The sequence below is a fragment of the Dermacentor andersoni genome, chromosome 10, assembly GCF_023375885.2.
Source record: "Dermacentor andersoni chromosome 10, qqDerAnde1_hic_scaffold, whole genome shotgun sequence".
In the NCBI taxonomy this organism is placed as follows: domain Eukaryota; kingdom Metazoa; phylum Arthropoda; class Arachnida; order Ixodida; family Ixodidae; genus Dermacentor; species Dermacentor andersoni.
Genome location: NC_092823.1, coordinates 39,785,684 through 39,798,371, shown reverse-complemented (window position 1 = coordinate 39,798,371; position 12,688 = coordinate 39,785,684). Strand labels below are relative to the sequence as shown.

At 53.1% G+C, this 12,688-nt stretch overlaps 2 protein-coding genes across 2 annotated transcripts; one reads left to right on the top strand and one right to left on the bottom strand.

The window, feature by feature from the left end:
• Positions 1–1,077: 1,077 nt before the first annotated feature.
• On the top strand, positions 1,078–2,949 carry LOC126519029 (solute carrier family 22 member 7-like). The gene has a single exon (XM_050168640.1). It carries the CDS (start codon positions 1,078–1,080, stop codon positions 2,947–2,949), a length of 1,872 nt encoding a protein of 623 aa, XP_050024597.1.
• Positions 2,950–3,792: 843 nt separating this feature from the next.
• On the bottom strand, positions 3,793–10,717 carry LOC126519125 (uncharacterized). The gene is made up of 2 exons (XM_050168733.3): positions 9,312–10,717; positions 3,793–3,841 (listed from the first exon to the last, which is right to left on the bottom strand). Exons 1-2 carry the CDS (start codon positions 10,715–10,717, stop codon positions 3,793–3,795), a joined length of 1,455 nt encoding a protein of 484 aa, XP_050024690.3.
• Between the last annotated feature and the right edge of the window lie 1,971 nt (positions 10,718–12,688).

Below are 12,688 nucleotides of genomic sequence, written 5' to 3'. Positions count from 1 at the left end.
GATTCAACTGTCTCCAACCAAACGGACAAAGAATTTCTTCAAACATTTCCCCGACCAGGCCTTCATTACGGCTTCAATAAATATCTTTGCACGCGCTGACTAATAAGGTTTAAACGACTTTTCTTCTCGTGGCTCGGCTTTCCAACAAATGTACTCAGAAAATATTGTCATAAGGGCTAACATCCCTTCTGTGTGCCCAATGGAGCATCATAGATGATCGTAAGAACTGTGACAGTCTTATAATGCTCATTATTTCCTTCTTTTTGTATTTTCACATATTTCTTACCCCTGATACCCATATACCCATATTTCTTACTCCTGTGCAAGGTATGGCTAACATGTCTCTGCATCTACCTTTCTCATTCTGGGGACACATAATCATCACCATGGAGGAAGGAAAACTATTGGAGGGAGCATTACGTCTCGCAGCCAGCCTTGGCAAGCGAACACGCGACCTTTGCGTTGAGATCACGGAGCAAGAATCAAGATTTCCTGAGACGTTTGGTTCCCAGTAGCTATGCCAGTCGTTTTTATTCGGTGCTTGCTTGTTCCGCTGCCCTGCCGTGGGTCTGCGTGCAGCCAGAGCAGTAACACTAAAAGCAAGCAAGCACTTTGACGTGCGATCACGTGTTGGGCCTTCAAGTTTGGATTAAATCGGGTTGGGGTATACTCCCTTCTATCTCTTTCCTACCTACATGGTGATCACCGACAACGGGCTTTCGACTAGCCCTGTCATGATTGCGAAGCCATGTGAAAGACAAAAACATTGACATTGATGAGATTCATTATTTATTCCTGGAAGTTGGAGCTATCAATATATATTTTTTTCTCTGTGACAACGCAGGACAACAAAGTTTAAAGCACATTAACGACTTTTTGTTCAGTAAATAGTAATAAAAAAAGACGACCCCATAAAAGGGCACGCGAAAACGGACACAACCAAAAGCGCGCGCTCAAGAAGAAGAAAAAAGACGCCTTCCCTTCGGTCGGTCCGTACAGATAGCTCTCGTCTGAAGTCTTCACATATAGTTCGTTCAAGCCTTGTAAACCCCACGTGCCGCCGCTTACAACCAGGCCATGGACCTCTTTCTACCACAGCGGCTGGCCGGCGTTGATCTACGAACAAGCGAATCCTTTGACAGCGAAGAAGGCTTCGGCCACGGGCCTTTCCAGAAGAGGACGCTCCTTCGGATTCTTCTGGGAGTCTTTTCGATTACTAGCCAAACCACCTTGGTGCCCCTCCTCACCGGTGACGTCGACCATTGGTGCAAGCCGCCAGGCGGCTTCAACATCTCTGCAGCCGATTGGCAGAATACTGCCATACCGACAGAGGCCGATGGAAGTTTCAGCCGCTGCCGCGTCTACGAACGCTGCAAGCCCCCCGCTGACCCCAGCAGTCCCATTGAAGATAGGAAGATTGGCGCTGGACCTGCCGAGGCCGGCTGGTGGTACAGCAGATGCTTCCTCGGCGAGCGTGAGCTCGACGACACCAACGACACACTCGATGCGCCCTGTGAAGAGTGGGAGTACGACGTTCGGACGGCCGAGACCAGTGCGGTCAGTTATTGGAACATGGTGTGCCACCGACGTTTGCTGCCGGCAGCCCTTGTCATCCTGCAGAATACCGGTTCTGCAATTTTGCTTATTCTGCTCGGATCCTTCGTGGACTACGTCGGTAGAAGAGCCACGCTCGTGGGCTCCGCCGTGGCGGTGGTGACCTGCACGGTGTGGACCATGGTGGCTACAAGTTACGTGAGTTACGCTGTGGCACGTTTCTTTACCGGGGGCAGCGTCGCCGCATACGCGGTTTTTGCATTCCTGATTCCATTCGAGGTCATGACGCACACGCACAGGCCGCACCAGGTCCTGTTCCTGGCGGTTGTCAGTGCGGCGATAGGCAAGGTTTGGCAAGCGATCGTCACATCTATGGTCGTCGACTGGCGTCTGAAGCAGGTCATCTTCCTCGCTCCGACGGCTTTTCTGCTCCCTGCTTTGTCTGCAGCACGAGAGTCTCCCCGCTGGCTTGTCGCGAAAGGAAGGCTCGACGCGGCAGAAGCAGTCATGATGCAGGCTGCCAAGACGAACAACTTCCCGCTTGCGGCCACCGCCTGTCTCGTGCGAAAACTCAGGGAACAGGTCGAGAAACGCACGGGTCAGGAAGGCGCAGACAGAGACGACTTGATCGGCTGCCACTCCCTCCGACGTCGAGCATTCGCCATGTTCTCTGTCTGCTTCTGCATATCGTTCCTCTTTCACGTCAGTGCTTTCTCGACGGCGCGTTTGGGGGAATTCTGGATCCCGGGCCTCACGGTGGTCGTCACGCTGTTGACGTACGCGGTCATGCACTTCTTGATGACCGGCGTCGCCCTTATTACGGTCCTTACCAGTTGCTTCCTGCTGACGGGCATTATCCAATGCGCGCTGAGTATCGCCGCCGGCGCCAGACTCGGCACTATCACCAAGGTCTTGCTCGTGCTATCCCAGGGCGCGTCAAATGTGATTTCCATCAACTGTCACACATACGTGCTCGAGTTGTTCCCGTCGGCCGTGCGGGGAGGCGCAATCTGTTGGGCGCTTGCCAGTTCACGCCTCGGGGCCATGTGCGCGTCATTGACTTTCGCGCTGAAGCCGACCGGACCCGAAGACGTGCTCTTTGCCGTGACCGGACTGTTCATGTTCGCCTGTCTGCGTGTCATCCGTGCCCTGCCACGCACTACGGTGGTGGAGGAAGCGAAAATCGTGACCAGGCTAGCTTCGGACTCCACCAGAATGGCTGTCGACCACATGAAGCGGACCCTAGTTCGGCAGACTCAAGCAAAGGCGCTCAAGAATTCAAGCTCGGAGAGCTCCAAGACATCCGGCAGGAAGAGCCGAAGAAGCCGTACCAGCAGCATTGCTGGCAGTACTAAGACATCCCGTAAATTTGGCACTGACCACGAGCAGAAGTGACAAGCAGCAAGAAGATTGTGCGCACCCCATTGGTGGTGTCGTCTTCTCGAACTTTACGAAGCTACCTCTAATATGCTCGTATCAGGTTTAAAGCAGCTGTATTAAATTAGCTTTGAATCTATGTTTTCAGAAAGTAGCAGTTATTCTCTATTTTCGTATTTTTCATGTATCGGTTTGTTTAATACGTATCTGATTCGTTTAAATGCATGCAATATAAAGTTTTGTAATGATAGCCAATGTGTCCAAGCTCTGAAAGATGCCGTCTATACTTCTCCATAATATAATACCATGTGTTCTTTTTAAAGAGACAGTTTCTTTCTTTCTCTCTGTGAGACCACCACTACAGTTTGTCACTGAATTACAGGCGCAGTGGGAAATGTGGGAGGCAGCCCGTTTCGAGCAGGTTCTACCAATTTGTAACTCATCTCCGGAACAACAACCGCCTTTTTCCCTACGCCTCACATGTAGTGTAGACTGCGTTGTACTCCGCACTCCATACTCCCCCTGCCCCCCTGTTCTGGAGTCCTTGATGAGCGCGATTATTATGCTGCTCGTATCTAACTTCTTTCACATACCTGTGACCCAAGTTAACTACTAGCTTGAGCCACTGTGTATGTGCCAGAATAAACTTGCTGATGGCTGCTGCCTGTCTTATTAGACAACTTGGGTCACTTGGCATACGATAGTGGCATTCGCTCATTCTTGGCCAATCTCCCAGAATTTGTGGGTCAAGACGACACAAGGAACGTGTAGCATTATAACATTATAGTAAATAGAAAGTATGCCATCGAAGTCGAGCGCGTCCGCTTAATGATTGGCCATTCCACTATTCATTACGGCAATTCAGTCAATGGCCATGTCGCTCATGGCGATGCCGTGCCGTCGACCAGTGCTGGTGGTGGAGAACCAACAAGACACTTCATCTTAAAATGTACCTCAGTGTACATATGTGTCTATAAAAAAAATCTATGCGAAGAAATGTATATAGGGCAATTAAAGACAGCTCGTCAATCAACTCAACAAACACTACGCAATTTTCCTCAACACAACTTTCCTTATAGCATTACTTCCATCATCATAATCACAATAATCGTCATAACTAATGAAGCTATAGCGATTGAGATGCCTGAATAAAATATATTATGGAAGCATATTTATTTTCAATAATATCAGTCAATCATTACTCATCGTACCTAATAAAACATTTCATCAATTACACACCAATCGTAAGATAGATTGCTATAGTCGCACTAACGTCGCCACCCTCAGTCCAGGGTTCCACTTGTGTTGTTTTTCAGACACTTCTAGACGTATGGGCACATGGTAGCAGGATGACCATTCCTCTGTAGGGGGTAATCGAAGGTTAGAGGCAGGTGGGTGGGAAGGGGGATGGCGTACCCTTAGGATATGGTGCTGCTCTGGGACGCCTTTAATTACGCGAGGGGCACTCAGGCCAAGGTTGTCCATGAATGCAGCAGAGACCGTTCCAGCCAGTGCATCAGTTGCCGAACGTCTTCTCTAACACTCGGCACGTGAACCTGAATTTCGCGCTGTCCGAGCGGTAATTGTTCTCGGTGAAGCGGCGGTAGTGTTGCCAGGTTCATGTGAGGATCGGAACGCTGGGTGCTTGGAAGTCCTCTCGGGCCGGCCCGCCGGGTTAATTACAAACCGGAGTATCGGAAGGCGTAGGAGTAAATAGCGTTGCTGCTGGAGCCACGTGTAACGCCAAGTTGTAAAAAACGCTAATAAATGTCCTGTAAGTTCTCCATAAAGTTGATTGGTGCGAAGTAATCACCACAAAAGGTTTTGTACATGTTATTTTTCATATAGAGAGAAGTAAACATGTTGCTTGCTTGTTATGGCTCGTTCCGGTGTCACCAGCGCTGTCGTTTTTTGATAAGTTTACCCGTGCTACCGTATAATGCGTCTGGGATGACATATCTCCGCCAGGCCGAAACTCTTCCATTTACGGCAGTCAGTAAAGGCTCGCCATAAACGCGCACGCTGCCTTTGCGGCGCTTCAATGTTACGGTGGACATACTGCGCGATTGTTCCTATTTAATAAATTGCCCAGTTTCGGTGGTCGAAGCGAAAGCACGTAGCCCGTTCGCATATGGTGATCCCGGCACGCAAGACTTGGAAGCTGCTGCTGACATATTTTCTTGCCTTTTCTCCACGAGCGACGCCCAAACAAGGGGAAAGAAACAGCAACCAAATCGTTGGTACATTTCATTTTCCCGCCATGAGCTTGCGAGCACGGAACACAGCGCCGTAAAACGCTACAGTGCAGACCGAACGCGTTCGCCGACCGTAAACACACCCAAACGTCATAACCATCTTCAGGCGTCTTGCCTCAGTTATATGCGCAACAGCGCGACATGCGCAAGCACAGTGAGTAGGATTGGATTGGATTGGAGAAACTTTATTTATGCCTGCAGTTGGGCGCTCGCGCGCCCCGACGAGGGCCTACGTCATCCTCGAAGTTGCCGTTACTCGGCGCGGGTCTCCGCTCGCCGTTGCCGGCTCGCTGGGTCCGTGCCTTTCGAGCGCCTCGAGGACCTGCTGGACGGCCCAGAGCTGATCGTCTCGGTCGTAGCTCTTTGCGGCTGCCTCGAGCCGCGGTGGGAGTGTTCTTGATTTAGCGTCTTCTGGATATTTAATGCAGTCCCACAAGATGTGCGTGTAGTCTGCGGTCTCCCTCCGGCAGACTCTGCACATATCTGTCGGATATGTCTCGGGGTACATGCGATTCATCAGTTTCGGGCTCGGGAGCGATCCGGCCTGGAGCTGTCTCAGTACTACCGCCTCCGCTCGACTCAGTCTCGGGTGTGGGGGTGGAAGAGTCCTGCGAGCCAAGCGGTAGGCCTTCGCGATTTCATTGTAATCCGTCATGCGGTCCTTAGTTCCGAACCACGTCGGACGGTCTGTCGCCGGGGCGCGGTTGGTTAGCGCTCGCGCCGCGGCGTGTGCCCTCTCATTATGGTTCTCATTGCGTTCCGACGCGTCGCCCGCGTGCGCCGGGAACCACTTGAGTCGTACTTTTCGTTCGTCTAGTTTTACCGCTCGCAGTACGCGCTCAGCCTCCCTGCAGATTTGCCCTTTGGCGAAGTTTCGCACCGCCTGTCTTGAGTCACTCAGCACCGTGTGGCAGTCTGCGTCTGCGATGGCCAGGGCGATGGCTACCTCCTCCGCTTGTTCCGCTTCGGTGCTTCTCACGCTCGCTGCCGTCCTCGTGGCGCCGGTTGACGCCTCTATGACGACCGCTGCGAAGGCGTTCCGTTGGTATTCGGCCGCGTCCACGTACCGCGCGTGTTCGTCGTTGGCATGCTGGTCGATGAGAGCCTTGGCCCTCGCCGCTCTTCTTCCCTTGTTGAACTCGGGATTCATGTTCTTCGGTATGGGGTCGATTCTGGTCTGGCGTCGGACCTCTTCGGGGACGGGGAGCTTCATCACCTCGTTCGAGCGTCTTATTCCCAGATCGTCCAGTATCTTCCTCCCGGCTTTGGTCATGGACAGCCGCTCCAGTTGAGAGGTCCGTTGCGCTTCGGCTATTTCTTCGAGCGCATTGTCTAGCCCGAGTTGTAACAAGCGGGTCGTGCTTGTGGACTCGAACAGGCCCAGCGCCGTCTTGTACGCTCTTCTGATGAGCACGTTGATCTTGTTTCGTTCGTGTTGCAGCCATCTGTGGTAGGCTGCAACGTACGCGACGTGGCTGATGACGAAAGATTGGACGAGCCTAATTAGGCTCTCCTCTCTCAGGCCAGCCTTTCGGGAAGTGACTCGTTTGAGCAGTCGAATCGCGTTGGCTGCTTTTGCCTTGAGACGGGTGATGGTTTCGCCGTTCCTTCCGTGCTTTTCGATGACCATGCCTAGGATCCTAATTTTGCCGACCTCGGGGATCACGTTGCCGGATTTGGTCACGATTCTGATTTTTTCGCTTTCGCGTTGTCTGGTCTTGCCTCTGCTGTATTTGGTAGGTGGGAGTATGAGAAGCTCCGATTTGCTCGGCGAACATCTCAGTCCGGTGCCTTCCAGCTGGTCTTCTATTGCGTCGACGGCGGCTTGCAGCGCGCCCTCGATGTGGGCGTCGCTGCTACCGGTCACCCATATCGTGATATCGTCCGCGTAGATGGTGTGCCTGACGTCTTCGATGCGCCCGAGCTTTTCGGCCACTCCGATCATTACCAGGTTGAACAGCATCGGCGAAATGACCGATCCCTGCGGTGTTCCGGTGCTCCCGAGCTTCTTGTCTTGCGTCTGTAGGTCGCCTGCTCGTAGCTCGACGGTCCTGTCCGTGAGGAAGTCCTTGATGTAGTTGTAGGATCTTACCCCCATGTTGAGCTTGGAGACTTGGGACAGAATCGCCGAGTGTTTCACCTTATCGAAGGCGCTCTGCAGGTCGAGCCCTAGGATGGCTTTGTTGTCGCGGGCGCTGCCACCATCATCGATGATTTGGTGTTTAAGTTGCAGCATCGCGTCCTGCGTGCTGAGATGCTGTCTGAAGCCGATCAAAGTGGCCGGGTACAGCCCTTCTCGTTCCAGGTAGTCTTGCCACCTGTTGAGCAGGACGTGCTCCAGCACCTTGCCCACGCAGGACGTGAGCGAGATGCGCCGGAGGTTATCCGTGTCCGGTGGCTTCCCCGGCTTGGGGATCAGGATGGTCTTGGCTGTCTTCCACAGCTTTGGCAGCGCGCCCGCTCTCCAGCACTTGTTGTAATATTTTGCGAGCTTTTCAATCGAGCCGTCATCGAGGTTCTTGAGCGCCTTGTTCGTGACGAGGTCCGGGCCGGCTGCCGACCGGCTGTTGAGGTCGTGCAGGGCCGCGCGTACCTCCTCGACGTCGATGTCACGATCGAGCTTCGCGTTAGGCAGGCCGCTGTACGGCGCGTGTTGTTCGGTAGGTGTAGTCGGCAGGTATTTGTCGTTAATGCGCCTGGTGACTTCATCGACGCCGTGTGCTGAGACCGCCCGATGTATGAGCCTGGCGAGTCTGTCCCTTTGGTGCGACTTGGTCTTCGTTTCATCGAGCAGGTGCCGCAGTAGGTTCCACGTCTTCCCGCTATGCATCTGCCGTCTGCAGCGTTGCAGATCTCGTTCCACTGTTGCATGCAGAGAGCGCGGCAGTGATCCTCGATCGCTCGGTTCAGGTCCGCCACCTTCTTTCGCAGTCTGCGGTTAAGCCGTTGTTTCTTCCAGCGATTAAGTATCGACTGTTTGGCCTCGATGAGATGCGCAAGCCGGCTGTCTACTTTGTCGATCTCCGCGCCCGTTTCAATCTCTTTGGTCGCGTCGCGTACGCTCTTGGTGATTTCGGCCGTCCACGAGTCGATGTCTTCGATCTCGTCGTCACCGTCGCTCTTCTGGCTTCTGGCGTCTCGAAAGGCATCCCAGTCTATCCATCTGTGAGTTTTGACGCTGGTGTCGTTGTGTTCCGGTATGCCGATTTCCACGATGGTGTGGTCGCTGCCTAGGCCGATCCCCGTGTGTCTCCAGGTGATCGCGCCCCGGATGTCGTTCTTGACGAACGTGAGGTCCGGAGTGGTGTCCCGGGATACGGAGTTACCAATTCTCGTCGGATGTGTCGGGTCCGTGAAGAAGGTGAAGTCGAGTTCCGTGGCGTCTTGGTACAGGTCGCGGCCCTTTGCTGTGTACTTGTTGTAGCCCCAGGCAGGGTTCATCGCGTTGAAGTCTTCGCACGCGATCAGCGTGTTGCGGCCCGCTGCGGTGCTGGCTCTGTGCAGTAATGTCTTGAATCTCTGTTTTCTCTGAGATGGGTTGCTGTAGACGTTGAGCAGAAATATGCTTCCTTTCCTCTTCTTGCCCGGGATGATTTCGGTGAGTGTGTGCTCGATCTTGTTATTGCTTTGCAACTCATGTTCGACGAACGTGAGTCCCTTCCTGACCAGGGTGCACAGGCCTCTGCCGTCGGGTGGTCCCTTGTGCACTCTGTAGCCGGGGAGGGACGGTGCGTCGGTTAGTGTTTCTTGTAGTAGTATAACGTCTGGCTTGCGCGCGGCATGTACGATGTGCTGTTGGATGACTGCCTTCTTCCTTCCGAAGCCGCGACAGTTCCACTGCCACGCGGTTACACCTGCTGCTGCTGGTGTTGCGTTGGCGGCCATGATTGCGTTGGCGTGTACGGGGCTCCCTGGTTGGGTGGATGATGCGCGAAGAGGGGCGCAAACGTCGGGTGGCCTACCATCGGCTGTAGGGTCCTGTTCGTGTTATCGGCTTGGTAGGTCTCCATTGTTTGTTTCAGTGCTGTCACTGCTGCGATGTTTGTCGTGATTAGCTGTTCGAGTTTGCTGAATGTCGCTTCGAATTTCGCTTCGAGACTGTCGATGCGATCGTTTTCTGTTTGCGTGCGCGTGGCCTCGATGGCTCGCTTCTTCGGTGCCGGTTCCTCTATGGCTTTCTCCGGGATGTTCGTTGTCGTTTCCTCGGCCTTGCTTGTACTTGCCGTGGGTCTCTGTAGAGGCTCGTCGTTGCCTAGCAGCAACTGACGAATCTCGGCGATCTCTTTCGTGAGGTTGTTGATGGTCGCTCGCAACACCGCGTTTTCTTGTCTTAGGAGCTCATTTGCCTCCCGGACCTTATTAATATCTTCTTTCTTCGTGGTTTCGGTGATTTTCTGCGCGTTCCTTATGTTGTTTCCTTTCGCTGCGTCGACCCAGCTCACTCGCTCACGTGATGGTGACGTTTTCCTGCTAAGGCTTCTCTTGCAACAACTGCTGTCTCTGGATTTGGGCGCGCGGTTTTCCGATGGGGTCCTCGACTTTCGCGCAGCTGGCGGCTTGTCGAGTGGCGGGAAATCGCTCTCCGACAGCAGCTGGCGTTCGGCCTGTCGGCGCTCCCATTGTCGCTTGCGCACTACGTAGGGGACCTTGCATTTCGCCTTGCACGTTCGGTCTGCGGTCGGGTGTTCGCCTCCGCACAACTGACATTTTGGGGTACAGCGATGGTCTTCTGTAGGGTTCGCGAGTCCGCAGGCCAGGCACGTCTTGATTGTGGGGGTCGGGCAAACGTCCTTGCGGTGTCCCACTCGGCCGCACTGCTGGCAGACGTCGATCTGTTTCTTGTAGAGGCGGCACGGTATCAGGGTGACTCCGTATCGGACAAAGTTTGGTACCTTGGGCCCCTGGAACACCACAATCGCAGTGGTCGTGCTTCCAATCCTTTTTGAGGCCACTGCTAGCGGGTTCCTCTCGTTGACGATCTTTCTATCTAGCTCTTCGGCGCTCGCGTCGATGGGGATGCCTCTGATGACGCCCTTCACGGTGTCGTGAGGTGCCGTGCGATATGCGCTGACCTCGTAGGGTTTGCCTTGAATGGATATCTCCTGGATTTTAGCGTACCTTGCCGCGTTGTCTTCATTCGGTGTACTTACGACCATGATGTTCTGTTGTGTGTTGGGGCAGATGGTGTCCGCGGCGCTTTCCTCGCTCGTGATCTTGGCCGCAATGAGTATGGCTGCAGCGACGGTGGTGGTGCCGGTCTTGACGATGTCCAGTCCCCCTTTGGGTCTGACAACTATCTTGGTTTCTTCTAGTGGCATGGCTGGCATGCGTGCTGCCTTGATGGCCGAGGCTCTAGCATTCTTGTAGAATTTTGACCTCGTGCTTGTTTGACTCCCGGCGGGTCCGTCGGGCTTGCCGCTGGCGGGGGTCCGCTGGCGCAGCCTCGACATACGTTCCCCCGCGAGCGTCCATCCGGCGTCGCTGTGGTATTCCTCGGGTGAGATCTCTGTTCCCTGAACTTCAACGCACATGTGATTGTGCACGATCATTGTTGTTTCAGAGGGCGCCTCCATCTCGGAGCTGACGAGCGGCAGCCGCCGGGATGTACGGCAGGCCGCTGTCGGTGCGACGGTGTTGTTGGGCCGAGTGTCCGCGGAACACGCCTAAGCCTAGCAATCCACCGCACGGCGGCAGTAGATGCAGTCACCAAATGTGGCAAAGAAAAACGCACCTCTGGGGTCAGCTGGTATCGGTCGATGCCGCTCGCCTTCACGGACACATTGGTGTAAGCAAAACTTTGGTACGAGGTAATTAGCACTGCGTAATTGGCTAGCAATCACGGAGCCGATCTCTGACTAGGGACGAGCGCCAAGAGTAGGAAACAACGTACAATGCTCGCCACGCCGAGCTGAGGCGCTGAGCCACCCGAGCTGAGGAGATAAATGGCGCGAACGAAAAGAAACACACGAGCAAAACGCAAGATCCGTGCGTTTCCAAGGGCAACGGCCGGGAGACCAATCGTTGTGCAGAAAAACGGGGGCAAAACTAGTTGACGCGCGGGGGGGACGCTTGGCGGCGGCAGAGTTCAAAGGGTGGCGGTACTTTCAAATTATCAAGGGACTTTACTCCCAGGGTACTACAACGAAACACAAACACCCAAAAAAGTGGACGGGAAACGGCACCGCGGTAGAGCATCGCACGTGAAATGCGAAGGTTGTGGGATCGTTCCCCGCCTGCGGCAAGTTGTTTTTTCATCCACTTTCATTTCCATTAATTTATCGTTTCTCATTTTCATTCATTAAGCACAAGTAATTTCCCCTATACTGTCCTTGGTGTCAGCGTTTCTTGACTTTTTGTGGTATGACTAATAAAAATCGCGCAGCTCGGTTAACCCCCTTTCTTCTCGTTTATGTAGGACTGTCAGACATTCCAATTAATGCTGAATAAGCTTTTGTTAAGGCCACTCCCAAGCGCAACCGACAAAGAAGAGATGCTTCGCGTCGGTGCATTCCGGCTGTAGATCCGAGTTGCAGCGAATGGTTTAATCTGTGCTGTATGGTGCACCTTGTATGTGCGGTATCATACAGAGCTACCGAGAGAGTGCGTGCTAGAATGCGAAGGTGTCGCACAGGATCTGTGCTTGAGACATCAATGGGGATACAGCGGTATTCTATGTTTAATTAACGCCCGAGCTCCATTATCTGCGTCGTCATTCCCAATAATAACGAAATGGACTGGTATTCGTTAAAAAGTGCTCATCATCATCAGCATAATCACCATTATCATCATCATCCTATTTTATGTCCACTGCCAGGACGAAGGCCACTCCCTGCGATCTCCAATTACCCCTGACCTCGGCCAACCGATTCCAACTAGCACCTGCATATTTTCTAGTTTCGTCGCACCACCCAGTCTCCTGCCGTCCTCTACTGCGCTTCCCTTCTCTTGGTATCCATTCTGTCATTCTAGTGGTCCAACGGTTATCTAATCTGTGCATTACATGACCTCCCCGGCGCCATTTCTTTCTCTTAATGTGTAGTAGAATATCGTCTATACTCGTTTGCTCTCAGATTCAAACCACTCTCTTTCTGTCTCTTAATGTTACATCTAGCATTCTCCGTGCCATCCCTCCTTGCGCGGTTCTTAACTTGTTCTCAAGCTTCTTTGTCAGTATCCAAGTCTCTGCCCCATATGCCAGCACCGGTAAAATGCACTGATTGTATACCTTCCTTTTCACTGATAACGGTAAGCTCCCACTCAGGAGCTCGCGATGTCTGCCGTATGCGATCCAACCCAATTTTATTCTGCTCTGAATTTCCTTCTCATGGTCAGCGTTCCCTGTCATTAGTTGACCAACGTAAACATACTCCTTCACAGACTCTAGAGGTTGGCTTGCGATCTTGAACCCTTGTTCCCTTACCAGTTTATTTATCATTATCTTTGTTCTTCTGCATATTATTTATTCAACCCCACTTTACACTCTCCCTATTAAGGTCCTCAAT